Raw genomic sequence first — 21,741 nt, forward strand, 5'->3', positions numbered from 1 at the left:
GAATGCATTAAAGAAACCTAGGAATATAGTTCAGAAATTGTAATCCACAACTTCTATAGTAGCAACCCAGTTTTGATGGAATTCAAAGGTTGTGTCCCTCAACCTACATATGCAATTCTGGCCATCTCCAACACCCCTTCATATGACAAAAACAAGTCTCCTTCAAGAGCAGGGTTGGAGGCTTCTGCCACTCAGTTGCTGCAGGATGTCTGGGGAAAGTCAGAATAAACTCCTTCATTAGGCTGAATCTAAATTAGATTCAGGTCTAATTTACATTTCCTGTATGTATAAGATCAGCCCCAGTCTTGGAAATTTGGATGGCAATCTGCTAGAAGAACTACTAGATGAAATTTGCTTGCAACATTTTGAATGTATATTTTTCTAATATGAATTTCTCCAGCATTAAGGATTGCTTCTTAAATGTAAGAAGAATTTTAGCCAAGGGTGGGGAGTGTTAAATTTGAAGGCTGTTCTTACATGCAGCCTAACCCAGGCTAGGGAAGTCCTGCCTGGGTTACGCTGCGCGTGAGAACTGCTGGGATAGGGCCCAATCCTGACAGCAGGGCAGTGCCACCTAGCCCGGCTTTTGCCTGAAGTTAAGGACTACCTACTCATGAGCAAGCACAGGCTGCTTCCAGCCCGTCTGCACAGAGATGGGCATCTAGAGTGCCTGTCTCTTGGGAGAATCTCCCAATGCATCATGTGTGTCGCATAGTGCATTGTGGGATTCCCGGCTCCCGCCTCCGGAGCCGCACACTGTGCCATGCAGCACTGCTCATCTGGGAGCATGGTCCACACTCCCAAAGCAAGAAATTGCTCATCTGGGGAGGTGAGTTTACACAGCCTTCTCCACTACCCACCCGCCCGCCTGATTGTGTCAACCTCTTGGTATGTTGAAATTTTAGAGTTTTGCCCTTATAGGAAATTTTAGAGACACGTTCCACTCTGGGGGAAATCCCCCAGTACATTGTGCATGCTACACGGTGCATAGTGGGGTTCCTGGAAGCTGGGGCTCATCATCCTGGCCTCCAGAGCTGTGCACTGCGACACGCAGTGCTGCTCATCTGGGAGCACGGTCCACACTTCCAAAACAAGAAATCACTTGTCTGGGGAAATATGAGTTTACCCAGCCTTCCCTCCCCCTCCCTAGTTGTGTGAACAACCACATTATTTCAGCTTTCCCCGCTAAAATTCTACATTTTCAAACATTCTAAAATGTAGATAGATTTCAAACCCATACAAGATTTTAATTTTTCTCGATTATAAATCAGTTTATAAAGAGCTCAAGCCTACTTGACCTAGGAATGGCCTTAACCTAGAAAAATGATGCTAACATATGTACTACAAAACTGACCCAACTAGTAGCCTCAGGTTTGCACCTATCTGAATAACTCCTGTTGATTGGGCTCTTGATCCACAGATCCAGACTAGAGATTCACAGCTCTGGAAGGACAGCAGAAGATCACTGAACCCAATGTCTACCATCCCAACATTGGCTGACATACTAACAAAAGCTGTGCAAGTGCAGCCTCAAAAGGCACACACACAGCGATGGCATCCCCACTTCTGAAGTGCAGGGGTGGGGGTGACAATTTTTGCCAATATTCCCTTCTCCTGAAAACTCTCTGTGAGAATAAAATTATATCCCTGAGGGTTGCGCAGCTCTCAGGGACATAGTTTCACACTGCACAGAGTGCTTCCGGGGGAAGGGGAGAGCTGTGGAAATCATCCCTCTGCATTCGAGCACCCACGCTTGAGAAGTGGGGCTGCTATTGTTGTGTGTGTGCCTTTTTGGCTGCATGCATGCAGTTTTAGGATGTTGGCCATTGGATTTTGTACACGTCTGCTCCCCACAGATTAACCTATATATAATTCAGAAAAGTATACCACAAACAGAGGAAGCAAGAACAGACAAGTTGTATCTAGTGATGGGTCTAATGCTAAATACTTCACACTACTGTTGGAGACTCTTACCTTCTCACCTTTGCTGCCTTTCAGGCCCCTCACACCAAAGGCCCCCTGTGGAAATATGGAAAGGGATGACAATGTTTGGTAAAAAGAGCAGGCTGGGATGGGGGGATCCAGCATTAGAGCCATGCTCACAGACAGCCAGGAAGTTGCACTGGATCTGTTATAATCTAGGAAGCTGCTAAGTCTGGACAGGGCCAAATAAACAGGGAAGAGACACCCTGGTTTGATGGCTGGCACTCAGGTATCTTCCAGAGAAGTACCTGACCAACCTGAACCTAACAATGCTTACATGTAAGTGGATGCCATTAATTTCAGCAGGCTTTACTTCCAAGTGTGCAAACTTAGGCTGCATCTCTTATGTTTCAGCAATGGAGAATGAGGTGTGTGGGTGGGGGAAGAGACCAATCCAAGTTTAGTGGAGTTAGCAGAGAGTTAGGAGAGAAGTACCTACCTTGACTCCACGGGGACCGGGGTAGCCAATTGGCCCTGCAGCACCAGTTAGACCCTGGAGAAGAAAGATTTCTAAGAATATGTCTCCACATATTCCTTGAAAATATATCCAATTTGCACCGTATTTCTGAGTTTTTAGCAGGAGGGATTCCTAGGATACAGTCTTCAGGCCCCTCTTTAGCATGGGTTTCAACTTGGCAGACTCAGACATTTTTACCTGGGCTCCTTTCTCTCCAGTTGGCCCTTCTCTTCCTGGATGACCCTGAAAAGCAATAAGAGACACAGTTGAATGATGCAGCTGCTTGGAGAGAAGATACCTAATTCAATATGCTCTGTTCCTAACAAGGAAGCTATAAAACTGGAAATAAACAAAGAACAATTCATTTTTCAATATATATTTCTCCTATTTTTCCTTGGTTGACCTTTCCTCCATGGCCTATTAAGACTGGACATCTGGAACAAAACAGAATTCCATGAATACTTTTTCTTACACTGAAGACCTGAATTCTCAACTACTTCTCTATAAAAGTGGGGGGAGGAGAAAGATGAGGCTGTAAGTCAGCAGAAGAGTACAACCTTTGCATGCAGATGGTCCCACGTTCAATCCCTGGCATCTCTAGGTAGGGCAGGGAAAGACCACCCCGGAGAGCTTCTGCCAGTCAGTGCAGACAATACTGAGCTAGATGGACCAATGCTGACTCAATATAAGGCAGCGTTTATCCAGAGTAGGCCCATATTATATATTCAAGATGGAAAAAGGTGCTGTATTTTCCTTTCCATACGGGTGAGGGGGGGAAGGGGAGAAGAAAGAAAGAAAGAAAGAAAAAAAGAAAGAAAGAAAGAAAGAAAGAAAGAAAGAAAGAAAGAAAGAAAGAAAGAAAGAAAGAAAGAAAGAAAGAATTCCCCCAGACATTGCAGCTACAACCAAAGGAGGTACTCGGCCACCTCTGAGTATGTGTGTTACTTAGTACCTGAGTGGAAGAGTACCTGTAGTAGTGTGATATTTCTGTGGATTACAACAACATCCTTGTCACTTACCGGTGGCCCATCCACCCCAGACATTCCTGATATCCCCGGTTTTCCTGGTGGACCCTGCAAGGGGCGGAAGCAGGGGGGTTGGGGGAGAATGGTTATCAGCAAGATATTATTTGTGTCCTGGATTGTTCGGGGCAAGAATACATGAACAGTGGTATTCTGGGTGGAGGGATATGTCTTCCAAGAAGGCTTGACTTTTTACCTGTTAAACATGACCAACCAAGAGGGGCTGAATCTTGATTGTAACAAGCAATGCTTTGTGACTGGGTATTCATTGGTACAATTTAGAGATCGTCTAGCCCCTTAAAAGGAGTATATCTGGGCAGACTCTACTACAGAACTATTAGTACACGTTACAGCAGATATCTAAATGCCCCCACTGAACAACCCGTTGCTCCAACTTACCTTCTCTCCTGGAAGTCCAACATGACCCTGAGGACCAGGCAGACCCTACGGAAAAGTGACAGATGAGTGGGGGAAAAGGGAAAAATTACAAGAGGTGAGGGACAATAAGGTTCTTGGTTCTCCGACATTCTTGGTCTTTCAATGGTTGAAGACATATGTAGTATCTTTACATAACACTGAGGCTGTTCTGGAAAAAAATCTCACTGCATTCAGTTCACACATATCTTTCTTTCCAGATTCTAGATATATTGGGAAAGGGCAGGGGGTGGGAGGGATAGGTTTCTGCAACTTTCAAACAGAAGCTGATTGTGTAGAACACTGATTGGCTGACACCCATGATGTCACAAAAGACCTCTCCCACAGTCTCCAAAGCAGTTTTGCTTAAAAAACAAAACAAAAACCAGTTAATATGAGAATGAACAAACAGCTAAACATCTGAATGTTCATGTGATGCTTTTAAAAATAAAAAAGGTAATCTACCCATCTCAAACACAGATGGAAACTGTTGAACGCATCAGCATTTGATTATTTGGTATCTATACCAGTCATTTCAGTTGTGAAGCTGGGAAGAAGCCAGGATCCCATCATAGTCTGAGAATTCACTGTGAGCAATCTTTTCATATAAAGTGCATTTTCGCTCTATGTCCACAGCCTTCTCAGTCTCTCTAGTCTCTCACTGACACATGCAAACTGTAGCACAAAGCACATACCTGAGCCAGGCCAGCATCAGGGGTCAGCCAACTGGCCAAGGGCCCAGGGCCATCAAAAGGGCCCCCGGTTGGCCCCTGAGGCTCTGGTGAAAAAAAGATGGTGGCTGTCAGTATGGCTGCCAAGAAAAGCTCCAGGCTGCTGCCACTACAGCCAAGTAAGTCTCCCTCAAACACTCGTGGGATTTACCTCTGTGGCACTGGTAGCTAAGAGCACTTTTTAGCAGCCATACTGGATGCTGCCATCTTCCTTTATCTGCAATGCAGTGCTTCTACTCTTGCATCCAGTGACATAGCAGCAGGATGGGGCATTGCATTACAAGTTTTTTTTTTTAAAGGTGGCTGCCAGCACATCTGCCCTGTCCCCATCTCTAAGGGAGTCCACAAAGGAACTTGGCCAAGGGCCCCCACAAATCTGGCACCAGCACCATACCTGAGATCCAGGGTTTCCCTGCTGTCCAGGAGGGCCTGGTTCACCCTGAATGCCCTAGGGAGAAAAAAATAAAATCCTGCAATCAGTATTTTGTGCATATCCATAGACAGAGAGAAAGACACGACAGCTAAAGAGACAACAGTCTCTTTTAAGGGCCCAATTACATGTGATGGTAAAAGTGTCATTGTGCTTCTGTCTTTGAGGGTTGTTATTTTTTTTAAACAGCAGTTGCAGCAGGCCAGATTCAGACCAGGATCACAGTGCAGGGGGTTGTAGTAGCTCTTTCTTGCAACAAAACCCACCCCTGCCCCCTGAAGCTGCTATTAGCTGTCTGTGCTTGTGACCATGATAGCTGAGGGAAGCTGTCTGTGCTTGCGACCATGGTAGAGACAAAGATTAAAAGCCCCACTCTCCGTATGCCACAGTCCTGATTCGACCACCCAATGGCTGCTATTTAGGGGGAAGCAAGCAAGCAAGCACACAATTGATAAACACATGCTTTGTGTGATCTGTAGTGTGACCTTTCCATCCAATATAAACATGCCGTTTTGTCAAGAAATTACTAGCCCATGCTTCCAGAAAGTTCTGGGCATTTATGACATAATCCAGCAAAAAGGGTTAAGCATGCTGAAGCACACCTAACTCTATGCCGGCCTGTAGCCTTCATCTTCACATGACTATGAGCAATCTTGTTTAAAGTGTCCTCCAAAGTGCACAAGACAGCCAAACAGAAATCTATTATTTCACAATTGACTCCCTTGTCTCTAAGCAGACATAATTCTGCAGTGCAAAAGGATGTGGGCTGCATGACCAAAGGTTTTGGATTATGCTCCTAGGTAGCATAAAGGCTGTGTTTAGTTGCAAACCAGTATGTCTTAAGTGCTAAAGCAATCAGTTAGAATGTACTCTTCTTTAGGAAATCTATGAATTACAAAACAGGAAATTCTTGGTGATTAAAATCATGTATTTAAATTGCTTGAATTTTAAAAATAAGTCTGCCTTGCAGCTTTCATAGCACACATTTGTGCACTGCGTTATACATGCAGCCACCACCTGTGTCCACGTGCCACAGGAAATCACTATGAAACACACACAAGCACACAAGAATGGCTCAGCTAGAAATTGTTGTGGACTTCAATCCACAACCAGTCAAGGTGATCCAAGGTGGACAAGAGGATAACATTTCAGTAAGACAAAATTCTAGCTGAATGGCAACCCTGTCTAACAACCTGTGCTGTGCGTTAAAATGTGCTTACGAAATCAAAATGGTTTGTGGGTTGATGTTTTCTTGAATTATTTTTCTGGGAGCATCTACTTCCGTGTGGCAATCATTGTGCTGTGGGCACAGGCACTCTAACCCCCGGACTTTGGGGACCTGGTCCGTGGCCTCCAGGGTTCGGGGGGGTGGGGGGCCTTCGGTAGCCCCGCCCCCCACACCTGCCACACTGAACCTCTGTGGTGTTTTGTTTTAATTACAGCCGCCGCAGAGCCGAGGGGTGGCTGCTGGTAGTGGGTGGGTGGGTGAGAGGAACAGTCTTCCCCACCCCCGGTGGCAAGAGCCGGAGCAACGCTGGGCATGTCCACTGTGACAATCTCTGAACTGCTCAGGTGCGCCTTGCAGTTGGCAAAAGACAATGAGCCAAACAGACGGGCCCAGCATCACTCCAGTTGCTGCCTCTGCCACCGCCAGTGGGGCAGGGGGGGGCGAGAAGGACTGCTCCACTCACCCTCCAGCGGCAGCCACCCTTTGGCCATGCAGCAGCTGTAATTTTTTTAAAAAACACCAACATGGAGGTTTGGTGACGGGCCCCCAAAAGTAGGTTTGGGGGGGCCTCACATGGGGCGGGGGTGTCCTCACGGCTGGCAGTCCAGGTGCCCAAATTACCTAGATGTGCTCTTGGCTGTGGGTTGGATTGAATCCATTAAAACGGTTCATAAAAAACAGCTGAGGTATTTGTTGGCTGGTGACAAGCCTATTGAAAGACTTGCTTCCTATTCCCAGATCTGTGGGACAAGCTGTAGAAGTTAGTGGTTATGAAAATGCATTCTGCACATACTCAGAGGGCCCATTTCCTTTGCTATTGCTTCACATATTCCTGGTTTTATTCCAGTTAGTAACATATTCATTTCAGAATTACAATAATCCATAGAATCTTATGAGCCAAATTCTAGGTGCTTAGGACTTCAATGCCAAACAGGTTTATTGGGAACTAAACCTCATTTAAACAAAATGGACTTAGCTAAGTAAACTTGCGGTAAAGCCTGCTGTCTGGGAAAGCTCACAGACTTCTCATCCTGAGGCCTACTGGGTCTGCCCATTGAGGCCAAACTACACCACATTATCTGGTCTTGCATGTTTAATCACATCATCTGCCTTGCATCCTCTGCAGGGGGAGCAGTCAGGACCAGGACCACAGTGGAGGGAAAAAACGTTCCCCCACCACCGGCGAGCCACTCCTTCCTTCCCACCCGACCCCCTGTGAGAAAGAGAGTGAGAGAAAGAGGGAGGCAAACTCTCTATTAATGGGGGAGGAAGAGAGGGAGGGAGGAGGAAGAAGGAAGAGACAGGAAGGTGCATTCCCTGCAGGATGGATGGAGTAAGTGGAAGGTAAGGGGCGAGGAAGAGAGGTTCTGTTTTATTGGGCATTATGTTGTTTTTGAGTTATTGAGAGTTAAAAATATGTTGGGAACAATAACAGTTACAGTATGGTATTCAGATTTCCCCCCTGAAAAATAGAAAATAAATAAATTTTCTTTGAACATACTTTGGTGTAAAAAGTGGTATATTCAGATAATTTATGTGGCGGGATTAAGTCAGGCAAAATTTAGTATCTGTAAGTAACTGAGAAATATGAATATTCAAAATTTCTTGAAAGAGCTACCAATTTTTTTTAATGTTTTCACCAAACATATGCTATTGCAAACAATAGTGTATTCAGCTAATTTAAATGGCAGGCCAAGGGAGGGAGGGAAGAAAGGAAGAAAAAGAGTAAGAGAAAGAGGGAGGAGGAGGGAGACACAAGGCGGGTGGAAGGTAGGTGTGAGGTGAGGTGACAGAAGGTGGCATGAGGCTACATGTGGCCCCCGAAGGTACATTGAAATAAAATCTGGCCGACCACCCAATTGAGTTTGACAGCCCTATCTTAAACCTTCTTTAGCATTCAGATCCCTCTGGCATGTGTAGACACTCCAACTTTCCCTCTACCATATTCTACAGAAAACAATCACTTTCTGTTCTTTCTTACCAAGTTGCCTTTGTGTCCGGGGGCCCCATCAAGACCACTGATGCCCTATGGGGTGAAATGAAAAACAAAATACAAAAGTCTAAGGAGCTTTCCTGTACAAAACAAACTCATTGTCAAATGCCCAGAAAGAAACTGCATCAACATTTAACAACTGATTTGTGAGGGCAAGGTGTGTGTGTTCAAAACTCATGGATTCAAATACAAGCCCAGAGTTTTAGGATCTGGCCTTCATTTTGAAAATCTGAGTATGAGGGTAATCCTGGAAAGTGTTAACGATGGCTAACACCAATGCAGACATAATGCTGCAGGGCATTAGAGCTAACCCTGGAAGGGAGTGGAGGCATTCACGTGAGAGGAATGTAGCATGCTTCTGATCCATAATTAGAAGACCAAGGATCTTACGTGGACAACACAAAGAGAATTTGAAACCCTTTCCCCAAAAGCCTCTAAACACTGCCCCTCAAATTCCAATTTTATGTTCAGGTTTTGAGATGCAAACAGCAGAGCATTTGCTCAGATGTATTAAAATGTTCCTTTTGAATTTAAGTCTTCACATTCATCGAGACTCAGAAAAATTCTAGAGTTGGCCGGGAGCACAGGTCACCTAGTGTAAACTCCTGCCCAAGCACAACAGGTTGCTTACCTGTAACTTTGGTTCTTCTAGTGGTTAGCTGTGCTCTTACACCTATGGGGTTGCGCCTGCGCAGAGACCTCCATTCGGAACATTTCAAGCTTGACAGAATTCTGGCAGGAACCCGGCCCCCTCGCCTTTATGCGGCTGTGCCCGCCCCTCAGTCTCTGAGTCCTCTCTAGAAAAAATCCCAAATAAGTGGGGAGGGAGGGTGTGTAAGAGCACAGATTACCACTAGAAGAACCAAAGTTACAGGTAAGCAAGCTGTTGTTCTTCGTCATGGTCATCTGTGCCTTAAACCTATGGACACATCGCAAGTTGATGCTTACCTGAAGGCGGGATCAAGCAAAGAGTGGCTGAAGAACCGCCTGTCTGTAAGTAGAATGGTTGCATGGCTGGACATCCAAGGCACAGTGCTGGACGAAGGACACCGGTGTGGTCCAGGTCACCATCTGGCAGATGGTTTCCAGAGGAACAGAGTGGCCAAAAGCCACTGAAGCAGCCACAGAACTTGTAGAATGAGCCTTCACAGGCAAAGGGAGAGGCTGGTGCGCCAGTTAATAAGCGAGTTGAATCATGTTTACAATCCAGTGGGAAAGGGTAGGCGCTGAGACTTGAAGGCCTTTGCAGGGGCTAGCAAAGGAAATGAACAAGGAAGGTGATGACCACCAGGAGGCTGTGCGATGTATGTAGAAAACAAGGCATGACAGATGTCCAGAGAGTGAAGCCTGGACTCCGCTGAGTCTTTAGGAGCTGGAAAGAAGGTTGGGAGAAGTAGCGGTTGAGAGCAATGAAAGGGAGATACTACTTTGGGGAGAAAGGTGACATCTAGATGGAGAACTACTTTATCCTTGTGGAAGATCAAGTAAGGTGGGGGGGGTCTACCCTCAGGGCCTTGAGTTCACTCACATGGCGACTAGGAAGGCTATTTTCCAAGACAGTAGGCAAAGGTCAATGACCGCCAAGGGTTCGAACAGTCGACTCACGAGGCAGGAGAGGACCAGGGAGAGATTGCAAGCTGGTGCCATGATGGGGTCATCAGGAAATTTGTGCTGTAGGTTCCAAAGGAACTGTTTGACCATGGGATTCCTTGAACCATGAGGGGTATGCAGGAGGCATGTGGGCTACAATAACCACCAAGTGTACCCGAAGGGACAAGAGCATCAGACCCTTTTCCTTGAGATGGAGGAGGTAAGAGCAGATAATCTCTGAAGTTAAGATCCAGGAGGTCCCCCAGTGGAGAGGAAGGTCTGGAAGTTTTTTCATTTCTGTGAATAAGAGGATCTGGTAGAAAGTTTCTGTGCTGCCTCTAGGATCTGTTGAAGTCTATTCGGGAACTGGGACATATCCTCCATGCAGTGAGTCGCAGGATGCAAGGGTCTCAATGAAGGATTTGTCTCCAGGACTGTGTTAGAAGATGGGGGCTGCGCAAAAGAGGGAAGTGTGCGGAGAGACGGAGCAGTGTGGGGAACCACGAGTGGTGAGGCCACCAAGGGGCAATGAAGATGCAGCACACCACCTCCTGTTGAAGTGTGAGTAGAATCTGTGGTAGCAGTGGTACCAGGGGGGGAAGGTAGGTGAAAAATCCAGTCCACTATATGGTGAACACGTCCCGCATTGAGGCCTGGCCTCGTCCTGCTCTGCAACAGAAGTTCCAAAAACACGTCCTGGCATTTTCCGGGGAGGCAAAGAGATCTATCTTGGGATTGCCCCATGTGCGGAAAATGGGAAGTAGTGATTTGCCATCCAGTTTCTATTCGTGGATGTCGGTTCTCAACCTGCTTAGAGTGTTGGCCTGTACGTTGTTGGTTCCATGGATATGCACGATGTGAGGTGTTATGTGATGACTTATGCACCATTCCCAGAGGAGCATGGTAAGTTGAAGCAGCAATCCAGACCCTGTCCTGCCTTGTCTGTTTATATACACTTTGGTGGTGGTGGTGTCCATTTGGATAGTCACCATGGAGTTGGAAAGGAGTGGCAGGAAACCCTTCAAAGTTTTGAAAATGGTGAGCAGTTCTAGGTAATTTATATTATTTGGAGCCTCAGTGGGGGTCCAGAAGGCGCTGAGTTGAAAGTCCTGGACATGCACCCCCAGTTTCATTTGGAAGCATTGGTGGTGAGAACATGTGTAGGTGCGGGTGGATGGAAGGGCGCTCCAATTGAGAAGTGATTGGGGTTTGTCCACCATGCCAGGTGTACAAATTGAGGGATGAAGAGGGTGGAAGCTGGGTAGTCTACTTGAGGATCAAAATTGTGGAGAAACCAGAACTGGAGGGTGCGGGAATTAAGGTGAGCAAGTGGGAGGATGTGGGTAGTCGAGGCCATGTGTCCTAGTAGGCGCTGTAAGGTCCTTGCCGACAAGCTGGGAGCGGAAGCCACCTTGGTGGCCAAAAGAAATAGGGTTTGAATTTTGCTAGGGGGGAGGAACACTTTTGTGTGGTCTGAGTGGAAAATGAGCCCAAGGAACTCGATGGTCATAGTCGGGGTGAGGTGTGACTTTTTGAAATTGATGGCAAAGCCAAGGTCGTCGAGGAGGCGGATCGTGGTGCGGACTGCCTCTGTCACTTCTGAGGGTAAGTCCCCCACTATAAGCTAGTCGTCCAAAAAGAGGAAGAGGCCTATCCTGGATTCTTGGAGAAAGGCCACCACTGGGGTCCATGCATTTTGTAAATACATGGGGAGCTGAAGCAAGTCTGAAGAGAAGGGACTTGAACTGGAAGGTTTCCTTGTCTATTTTGAAGTGTAGAAATTTTCAGCGTTGTGGTCTGGTAGTAAGGTGGTAATAGGCATCTTTTAGGTCTAGGGACACAAACCACATCCCTTTCTGGAGAAGAGTGAGGATCGTTGGAATCAAAACCATCTGGAATCACTTGTAAGTGATGCATGTGTTTAGTCCTCTGAGAACTAGAATAGTCTGAATGCCCCCATCAGCTTTGGGGACTGCAAAATATGGGGGGTAGAAGCCCGGACCTGTGGAAAGTGGTACGGGTTCGATTGCATCCTTCTCCAAATGGAGGTGAATTCTCGTTGCAAGACCTTCATGGATTTGGTCATCTCAACTGGGGACCACCAAACTGGAGAAGGGTGGGGTTTCTGAAAACTCCAGGGTGTAAACCACATGGATGATGGTGAGGACCACACGTTGGAAGTCACATTTTCCCAGGCTAGTAAGTAAGGGGATAGATGAGTTCTGACCCTGAAGGGGAGGAGAAAGTCATTGTTTCTTGGGGGAGGAAGAATGAGGCTGCTGCTTGTGGAGAGGCGGCTTATTGTACTGGAACTGTTGTTTCCTGGTGTAAGGTTAAAAGTTTGGGGAATGAAAGGACTGGTCCCCTTGTGGGTAGCTAGAAGTTTGGCATTGTGGAGGCAGACTAGACCAACGTGTGGGCTTGGTCAGGTGAAGAGACTATGGCTGGAGGCTCATCGATCTACCCGTGCTGCACAACTTTTGTACATTTTGAAGAGTTTCGTCTGTCTTTTCTCTGAACAGTGCACAACTGTCAAAGGGAAGATCTTTGATGCAGGTGTGGGTAAGTGAGGCCCGAAGACCTTAGCCAAGCATGGAGGCAAAGAGCAATAGATGCGGCCATGACTTTGGCTGCACACTCAGTCAAGTGGCGAGCCGAGTAAAATTCTTGTTTGGCAAGGAGCACTGCTTCTTTGAAGGAAACTTTGGCAGGTTCTTTCTTATCAGCAGGTAGGTGTTCAAGGAAGAGTTCTAGTTGTTTCCATAGGAAATGATTATATTTGGCATTATATGCCTGATAGTTAGCCATCTGCAGGTGTAAAGTGGGGCTGAATAAAACTTGTGGCCCAGGGAGTCCAGTTTTCAGCCTTCTCTATCCGATGGAGAGGAGGGTACTCAAATCTGATTTCAAGATTGGGAAGCCTCTAATACTATAGAGTTGGGCGAGGGATGTTTGAGGAGAAACTGTCCAGCTAACTCATCTTCTGTATGTACCTGGTAGAAACTCTCTAGACATTTTGTCAGTTGTGGCAAAGAGGATAGTTTGAACCAGAAAGATTTTGCTGTGTCCAGAAGTGCTGCATTTAGTGGCAGTGAGATAGGTGCATGTGTGTCTGCGTCTATGAGTCCAAAGAGGGGATTCCAGGTCCGCCTTACTTTGTTGGTTCAATTGTATGCCCAGGGAAGATGCAATGTGAGACAAATAGTGAGTATATAGCTTATAATCCTCCTAGGGGGAGGCTGGTTTCTGGTCCATGAGTTGGTCATTAGGGGATGAGCCCAAGGAGAGGGTTTCAGTAGAGAAGGTGCCTTCTACTGCTACCCCTTCATCCACATCCTCCTTGATGTAGGAAGGTATCGAGGTGGACGTACCTCTGGTGATCAGGAGTAAGACAGTTGGAGGGTTTGATAGCGGTCCTCCTATGGGTCATCATAAGAGTAGGCGAAATATCTCTGGCGTCTAGGTGGATAGGCCTCCTCCCGAGGCCTTCCATAATGGTGGTGATAGACGTTGTCAGGGCAGCTGGATTTGATGTCATAATAGGAGCTCTGACTCTGGCAGGGTGTCGATAGTCATCCCATTCCGAGTGGGGCCAATACAGAGGGTAGTAAGTAGCCTTGGGATCGCAAGCTGACTGGCGGGGATATGAATCTTCGAATTCGACTTCCAATGCTGAAGTTAGGGTCCAAGCTTGGTCTGGGTTTGAGTAGGCCTCCTCGTACTGCAGTTGTGCCTCGCGTTCAAGCTGTGACTTGAATTCATCTGGATCAAAGACCAGGTCTAGGTGTTCTGGGACCGTGTATGCGTCTACTGAGCATGGGGAGGCTTGGCCCACTGGGATTGTCAAATCTAATGCCAACACCATTCCTTCAGAGGAAGCGGAGGGGGGTGCGAAAGCTTCTTCTTTTTCTTGAGACGAGGAGCTGGATCTGTTGAAGCAGACCTCTTTAGGGGTTTGTGCGTTGGTATGGTGGAAGCTGACTAAGGAGTTTTTTCTTCTTGGGAAGAACTTGTTGCGCTGTCAGTACCAAAGCGCTCGGTACCCAGGCGGATTCTGAATGAGCTGTAGGCTCTGGATGCGGCTTCAAGGTCATGCTAGGACCCGATTGCTTTGCCGGGAGAGGCACCAAAGGCTTGGGGGCCAAGGAAGCACTTTGCTTTTGCACAGGGGGTTCAGGCCCATTGGATTGCATTTTGGCAACCTGGGAGGGGCGCAGGGCCTGTTCCCAAAGCCAGGAGTGGAGTCTGGAGGCTCGGTTCTTCCACACTTGTTTAGTAAAGTTTAGTGAAGTGGGCACAGGTTTCAACCATGTGCTGCTCCCCAAGGTAGAATAGGTGCTGTATGTAGATGGTAATTTAGCGGCACGGTGGGTGCACTTTTTGAAGGTGACTTTTGATGTTTTCAAGGCCATGCTAGGTGAAGGCCAGAAGAAAAACACCAGTAGCAGGAGACTGGGGGGACATGGGGAGAAATAAAAATGCAAAGTGACAGAAGAAACATTGGAATAGTGGGGGAAACTAAAAATAATAAATGGGAAACTTAACTGAAAAGGCTTTTTAAAATTATTTTTTGTAGGAAGCTTAGAGTGTTCTGAAAAGATGTCGATCTGTCTGCAGACGAAGAAAGACTGAAGAGGGAGAGGCAGGTGCAGCCACATTAAGGAGAGGGGATAGGGCTTCCACCAGAATTCTATCAAGCTTGGAATGTTCTGAATGGAGGTCTCTGCGCAGGCACAAACCCATAGTTGTAAGGCACAGACGACCACAACCAAGAACCATTGCTCATTTCTGTTCTACCTAAGAACAGGGAGAAAAGAGGGAATTCATACCGGAGGGCCTGGGGGACCAGCAGCACCTCTTGAGCCAGCCAAACCACGCAAGCCCTAGGAACAAAGATGGATATGTTACTAACACCAAGTTATTGTGTCCTGCAGATTCATCCCAAAGGCTTTACTGCATGATGAGAGAAAGAGAGAGAACAAACATGCCCCTCACCCAACTGCATGTGCTGGGCATATACTCACAGCTTCTCCAGGCTGTCCTCTGGGGCCCTGAATACCGTCTGAGCCCTGTGAAAATAAGGCATGGTGGGCACTCCTTCTGAGTACTAGGCTGGTTTCATCCCAGCCATCTATTCCTTCAACTATCACATAGTCACAGTCATCGAGGGCAGAAATTTTTGATAAGGAAACACAGAGTATGTTCTTTGAAGACTGTCTTTCAGAGAAGCTGGTCCATCATCGCTGATCTAATTTACAATTCCCTGATAAGCTACCGAGCTTATCAGGTCTATCATTAGAGTTTCAGGGGACACAGTTTGAATCAGAAATCCTATAAAGTACAACAACCTGCTTCAAAACTGGAAACAGACTGCCTGTCACAATAATATGCAGAATGAGCCTATGTATTGATCAAACAGACCCTTTTCAAAATTATCTCTTGAGTTTTAATATATTGTGCTAGTGCAACCACACTGAGAATGTCCTAAACCTTTTGTAACCACCTATGTGCATTTATTTATTTTTTTATTGTAACTTCCTCATCCCTCCAATACCTAGCTTTAATTATTCAGACTGATGTAATTAAATCCAAATTAATGTCAGTGACTTTCTGGGGGATAGGTAATATCCCTTGCATTTCCTAAGAGAAAAGAAAAGGTGTCCTTGGGATTTTATACCATACCATAGCCAACATTGTTCTTGGCTATGTGTTTCTGTTTCCTTCCTTCCATCCAACCAACCAAACATTCTCTGGACCAGTGCTTACCTTAATGCCATTTTCCCCAGGGGCTCCAGGTGGCCCAGGAGGCCCTAAATCTCCCTGTAAAAAATAAAATTAGGACTGAGCAGAGATAGTACCATGGATAGACAACACTACATGGTACTGTGGACATTTCAATATACTTACCCGGTTCCCTTTCTCTCCGGGAAGTCCTGGAAGCCCATCAAAGCCTCGGTCACCCTACAGGTAAGAAGAAAGTAGAATTAGCATCAACAAGAATATCCCAGCCTTACAGCCATACATCTGTATCTGAAATACATAATTAAAAATCCAGACTCCATTGTGCAAAACACTTTATGTAATTATGCAGTTCATGCTTATAACAACCCAGCAATGTAAAAGACCGCTCCATTTTACAAAAAAGGAAACTGGGGCAGAGATAGCGTGTTAAGCAAAGCAACCCAGAGAATTCATGGCCAAGCAGGAATTGGAACCTGGCTCTTCTTGGTCCAAGTTATATAGGATACATTATCCACTATGTCCTACCATTGAGTCTACCCCATGAGTTCATGAGCTCCTGCCCTGACACCAGTTTGGGATGGCCTCCCTAGGGAAGTAGACAATTGCTAGGGGAGATTCTCATTTCTCCCTTTCTCCTTCCAGTGACTAATCATGAAAAAATGAATGAGAATCCTATCATGAACTCCCTCTCCATCAGTACAACACAAAAGCTGTGTACCCCACTATCTGTGTTAATTCCTAGTTACTGAAGCAACCCTGTTACTTCCCAGATGGGTGTTGCTAATCAAAAGCCTCTATCCCGAACATCTCAGGACCTTGCTAGACAACTGAAAATAGCAGTGTTCAGCATCAGTAACATGATATGCCGGGCCTGTGTGATGAATGGTAAGTAGCTTTGCCTCAGAGTGAAAATTGCCTGTCTGGGGCAGGGCAGAGGATAGACATACTTTTGTTCAACCTTTTTAATGTGTGCAAATCAGGGGATCAAAGAACGTCCCCCTCGTTTTATACAAAAGCTTTTTAAAAAAACAAACCAACCCCAAGGGCTCATAAAATAGTGACATAATGTTCCATTGGTGGAGGTGAGGAGAATGGAAGCTTTTTTCCAGCTGGATCTCTCATGGATTGGGACTATGGGTATGTAAATCAAACTCCCCTTACTTCCAACACACACACCACCCACTGAAGTGCCAATCCACCCTAGGGTCTTAGGATGAAGGGCAAGCGGTATATAAATAAAAAATAAATCCATGGGAGCCCCAATCTGACTGCTATTTATTAAGGAAAAACTAAGCCCATCGGACCTAATGATGCTCTAAATGTCACATGTAGATTGGCCCTCATAGAGTGACTTGCACTTTCTGTCTTTCCTTTGTCAGCTATACTTAGTGGGGAAACAGTGGTGCAACTAGCAATACTGTGCATTCATTTGCACATGTAAAACGGAGCATTGGTTCACTTACCGTGAAGGCTTCTTCTGGTTGCTGGGGCATAGGACATCTCTGTGAGTTATCTCTCTCGTAAGCTCCAAGGCAGGACAGTTGATTAGCTAGCAGAAGAAATGCCACACCTACTCAAGCCTGAGGAGGATAACCCCACCCTAGTTCCTTTGGTCCGAGATGCAGAAGGTACTGATAGCTAATGGATATTTTATTTTATTTTATTTTATTTTAGTTAGTTAACATGTTTTTATGCCGCACAAAACACAAGTTCTCTGGGCGGTTTACAAGAGAATAAAAATAACCAATAAAAAGATTAAAACATTTCAACACTTAAAATTTAAAAGTTAAAACTATTAAAAAACAATTAACTTTAAAGTTAACATACAATATAAATGAATAAGAGTAGTATAGGCCATGCATTGTATAAGACAGTAGGTCAGCAGGGACAAAGGCCAAATCAGTAGCTCAATAAACTCCCTGGGAACAGAACTACCAAGCCCCCAGGAACAGGCAAGCACGCCAACAGGGAGGGCCAAGATATCCTCGGCCTGAGCAACCAGAAGAAGCCTTCACGGTAAGTGAACCAATGCTCCGTTCTCGGCTGCTGGAACCGAAGACATCTCTGTGGGACATACCACAGCTCAGACACCAACTAGGGTGGGGAGGCCTTGCCTATTCCTGGAGAAGCACCTGCTGCAAAACCATCCTACCAAAGGCAGTCTGAGCTGCAGCATGTAAGTCAATTTTATAATGTTTAATAAACATAGAAGGACTTTTCCATGTAGCTGTCCTAAAAATCTCTTGTATTGGGGCATTTGTAGAAAATGCCACTGAAGCAGCCGCTGCCCATGTGGAATGAGCAACCACTTGGGTAGGGGGCCTCAAGTGCTGAGTCTCGTAAGCCAGTGCTATACATGCTCTAATCCACCTTGTGATGGTAGAAGATGAAACAGCAGAACACATGGAACTAGGGAGGAAGGACACAAACAGGGCATCTGTGGTCCTGAAGGCTGCAGTTCTTTTATACATCTTTTGAGGCAGCAGCGGACATCCAATTTGTGCCACTGCTTTTCCTTAAGATGGACTGGGTGAGGACACAAAGAAGGCAGGAAAATGTCCTGAGATTGGTGAAAAGCGGTATCCACCTTTGGCCTAAAAGAAGGATCTGGAATGAGATGTACAGAGTCTTCTTGAAAAACACAGAGAGATTTGCAGATGGAGAGTGCCCTCATCTCTGAAATATGTCTGGCGGAAGTTATTGCAATCAGGAAGGCCAATTTGAAGGATAATAGTCTTAAAGGAATGTCCGCTATTGGTTCGAACTTGTCTTTTTAATGTATTAGGACACAAACCCCTGTCAAGTCCATCTTGGAGGAATTGCAGGAGATGATTCAAGGATACTGCCTCCCTTGGAACCGAATGCCTTGCCAACTAGGGTAAGAAGGCCCGCCACGTGTACTGATATATTCTGTTTGTTGAGGGCCTGTGGGATGCCAGCATAGTCTGGAGGATCTTTTCAGAGTAGCCCTGTTGGTTTAATACTCTACGCTCAGTTTCCAGGCAGCAAGCTGAAACCAGCCCGGGTCGGGGTGCCGCACTGGATCCTGAGTGAGAAGGCTCTGGGATACTGGAAGGAACCATAGTTCTTCTATTGCCAGATGGAGGTGATCTGGGAACCACGGACTCCTGGGCCAGTACGGAGCCACTAGGATGACCATCGCATGTAGCATACTGACTCTTCTTAGTACTCTGGCCAGAAGAGGAGTTGGAGGGAACGCTTACATCAAGCCCTGAGGCCATGGGCTGGAGAGGACATCCACCGCTTCTGCTTGCTTGCAGGGAAACCGGGACATGAACCGTGGCAGCTTGGTGTTTTTTGTGGTAGCAAACAGGTCCATGATTGGCAACCCCATGTGTGCTGTAATCTAGTTGAAGACCTGTGAACTCAGAGTCCATTCCCTGGGTAACAGGTCCTCCCAGCTCAGCCAATTGGCCACTAGGTTCTGGTCCCCCTTCATATGGTGGGCCATTAGAGACCCCAAGTTCACTTCCGCCCAACTGATTAGAAGAGTGGCGATGCAGCAACCTCAACCGTGTGCTGCCCTGCCAATTTATGTGGGCCTTTGTTGTGGTGTTGTCTGTTCTTACTAGAACATGATGGCCCTGAAGGTGTTGTTGAAAGGCTTCTAATGCCAGTCGAATGGGCCATAGCTCTAACCAATTGATGCTGTGTTTTTTCTCCTGAGAAGACCATGTCCCTTGCATCAAAAGATGTAGACAGTGAGCTCCCCAGCCCCTGTTTCTGGCATCCGTGGTGAGTATCACTTTTGGGGGGGGGGTCAAGCAACTGCTTGCCTTGCAGAAGGTTCTGAGGTAAAAGCCACCATTCGAAGGCTGCGCGGAGATGTTCTGGCAGGTGTAACCGCATGACCTTCCAGGCGATTGCCAGTTGGTATGGCAGGATAAACCATTGGAGAGACCAAGAGTGGAACCTTGCCCAAGGAACTGCTTTGAAAGTTGTGACTATGAGGCCCAGAAGCCTTGCTAAGGTGGCTAAGGCTGCAGTGGGACCCTCAAGGATTAGATGAGTTTTGAAAGTAATTAAAAGAAAATGATCTTGTGGCAGAAGGAAGCGATCGATTTCTGTGTCTATTAGGACACTGAGGTGCTGGTCGGCAGGTTGGGGAGAGGTGACTCTTCTCCCGATTGATGCAAAACCCATGATCTTGCAGGGTTCACAGGGTGATGTCCAGATCCCATTGCGCAGTTTGAATCAAGTTTGAAAGCAGGAGGAGATCGTCCAGATAGACCAGGGTCCTGATCCCTTGAAGACGAAGATGCGCCACCAGCAGCACCAACACTTTAGTAATCATGAGTGGGGCTGAGGAGAGCCTGTATGGAAGGACCAAATATTGCCAGTGCCGACCCGCATACTGAAACCTGAGGGGCCGCAGTTCCTGCGAATGGGAACATGCAGGTATGCTTCCTTCAAGTCTATGGTAGTCATGATATCTCGATGGTGAAGAGCCTTGGTGACCAATCTTAATGTTTCTATTCTGAAGCATTCCCTTTTCACCCATTTGTTCAGATATTTTAAATCTAAGACTGCCCTCTTTGATCCATCCTTTTTTGGGACGGTGAACAAGATAGAATAGGCACCCCCCACCCCCTTGCTGATGAAGAGGCACAGGCTCCACTGCCCCAATTTCTTCCAGATGTTGTATAGCCTATAGAAGCTCTGAGTGCCTGGTAATAGAGCATAGCCGGGGAGTAGGGAGGAAGCTGTGCTGGGGGGCGGGGGGCGTCCAATTCTATCCTTTACCCATCCTGGACCACTTTGAGGTCTGTGATTGAGGATTCCCAAGCTTGAAAGTGTTGTGCTAACCATCCCCCCAGTTTGAAGGGTGGCGAGTCATTGTTGATTCTTTGACTGCTTGTGCTGCTGGAAGGACTTCTTGGCATTTGCTGCACTCCTGTAAGGGACACGCTGTCTGTTCCAGGTGTTCCTTTGGTTCCTGATCCTGGCCCCTAACGGACCAGAATCCATGAGGATGTACTTTAGGGCAGATTCTCCGAATAACTTAGTACTGTTATATGCCACTGCTGTAAGGTTATTTTTTGAAGTGGCATCGACCTGCCAAGGCTTTAGCCATAGGTGACAGTGTCCCACGACTGCAGCTGCAGAGGCCCGCGATGAAAACCTGATAGAATCTAAGGTTGTGTTGGCCACGAACGCCTGGGCTTTCTGTATTTTCAGTAACTGTTGTTTTATTTTGGTAGAATCAGATGGCAGATCATTCAGCAGATTGTCTACCCATAACAGAGAAGCCTGGGCTACCACTGAAGCTGTTGCTGCAGCGTGAGTGAAAGATAACTCTGCTTTCTTGTCAGCGGGGTCCTTAAGGGTGGCTTCACCGTCCCTTGGGACCAACAACCCAGAGACCAGCTGCGTGATCAGAGCATCTGCACTGGGCGTTTTCAAAAGGTCTGAAGGTTCCAGTTGGTAGGAATAGAACCAAGTGGCTGCTGCTAGGGGCTCTCTGTTTGCAGCTGGCAGCGTCCATTCCTGCTTGATCACTTCAGAGAACAACTCCAGCATCGGCAGCAGCATATCTCTTGGCATTGATCTGGGGAATACCAAGTCTCCTTTCCCAGATTGGGATGGCTCAGAGCCCGACTTTGCTTGCAGACCTATAGCTTTGAGAACCCTCAACATAAGTGGAGCAAAGTCCTCTGAAATAAAGAGACACTGTGAAATGTTGCATGTTTCCGCCTTCTCTCCGCCAGACCATTCACCCTCCTCTTTGGGAATGGAGTCTGGATCATGTGCATCCCCTTCTTGTTTATTAAAGTCTATCTCAGGGTCAATGTCACCGCCAGATATGTGATCCACCCCGGTGAGATGCTTTTTATTTAACTAAGACCTCAGGTGAAGAGTGTCAGGATCCCCAGAGTCCTGATTGGACGCCTCAGAAGAATGCCAGTTCTTCAGCCCTCAAATCTTTAGGCCTTTTATGCTTTAAGATGCTTAGTCTTAGACTTCACCTTCTAGAGAAGGAGAGCTAGGCGAATTAGACGAAGAACTGTCTGAAGAGGATGCCCTTTTTCTACACTTTCGGGATCCCTTCTCTTTTTTAAATGGCCGAATCTGCTGAATGGTATCTACTATGGCATTTTTAAATCACGCCTACCACTCAGACAGTACTGAT

General features: G+C 46.6%; 1 protein-coding gene across 6 annotated transcripts in view; it reads right to left on the minus strand.

Annotated features, from left to right (window-relative positions):
- The window catches only part of COL5A3 (collagen type V alpha 3 chain), a 167,503-nt gene that overhangs the window by 74,884 nt on the left and 70,878 nt on the right, over positions 1 to 21,741 (minus strand). For all 6 annotated transcript variants that reach the window (XM_053289671.1, XM_053289670.1, XM_053289672.1 and 3 more), the window contains 11 exons: positions 15,756 to 15,809; positions 15,615 to 15,668; positions 14,873 to 14,917; positions 14,678 to 14,731; positions 8,247 to 8,291; positions 5,002 to 5,055; positions 3,862 to 3,906; positions 3,460 to 3,513; positions 2,639 to 2,683; positions 2,423 to 2,476; positions 1,975 to 2,019 (listed from right to left, as the gene is read on the minus strand). In XM_053289671.1, coding sequence (XP_053145646.1) covers positions 1,975 to 2,019; positions 2,423 to 2,476; positions 2,639 to 2,683; positions 3,460 to 3,513; positions 3,862 to 3,906; positions 5,002 to 5,055; positions 8,247 to 8,291; positions 14,678 to 14,731; positions 14,873 to 14,917; positions 15,615 to 15,668; positions 15,756 to 15,809 — 549 coding nt within the window. The remainder of the gene's footprint in view (positions 1 to 1,974; positions 2,020 to 2,422; positions 2,477 to 2,638; positions 2,684 to 3,459; positions 3,514 to 3,861; positions 3,907 to 5,001; positions 5,056 to 8,246; positions 8,292 to 14,677; positions 14,732 to 14,872; positions 14,918 to 15,614; positions 15,669 to 15,755; positions 15,810 to 21,741) is intronic.

This window comes from Hemicordylus capensis, chromosome 2 (assembly GCF_027244095.1).
Source record: "Hemicordylus capensis ecotype Gifberg chromosome 2, rHemCap1.1.pri, whole genome shotgun sequence".
In the NCBI taxonomy this organism is placed as follows: domain Eukaryota; kingdom Metazoa; phylum Chordata; class Lepidosauria; order Squamata; family Cordylidae; genus Hemicordylus; species Hemicordylus capensis.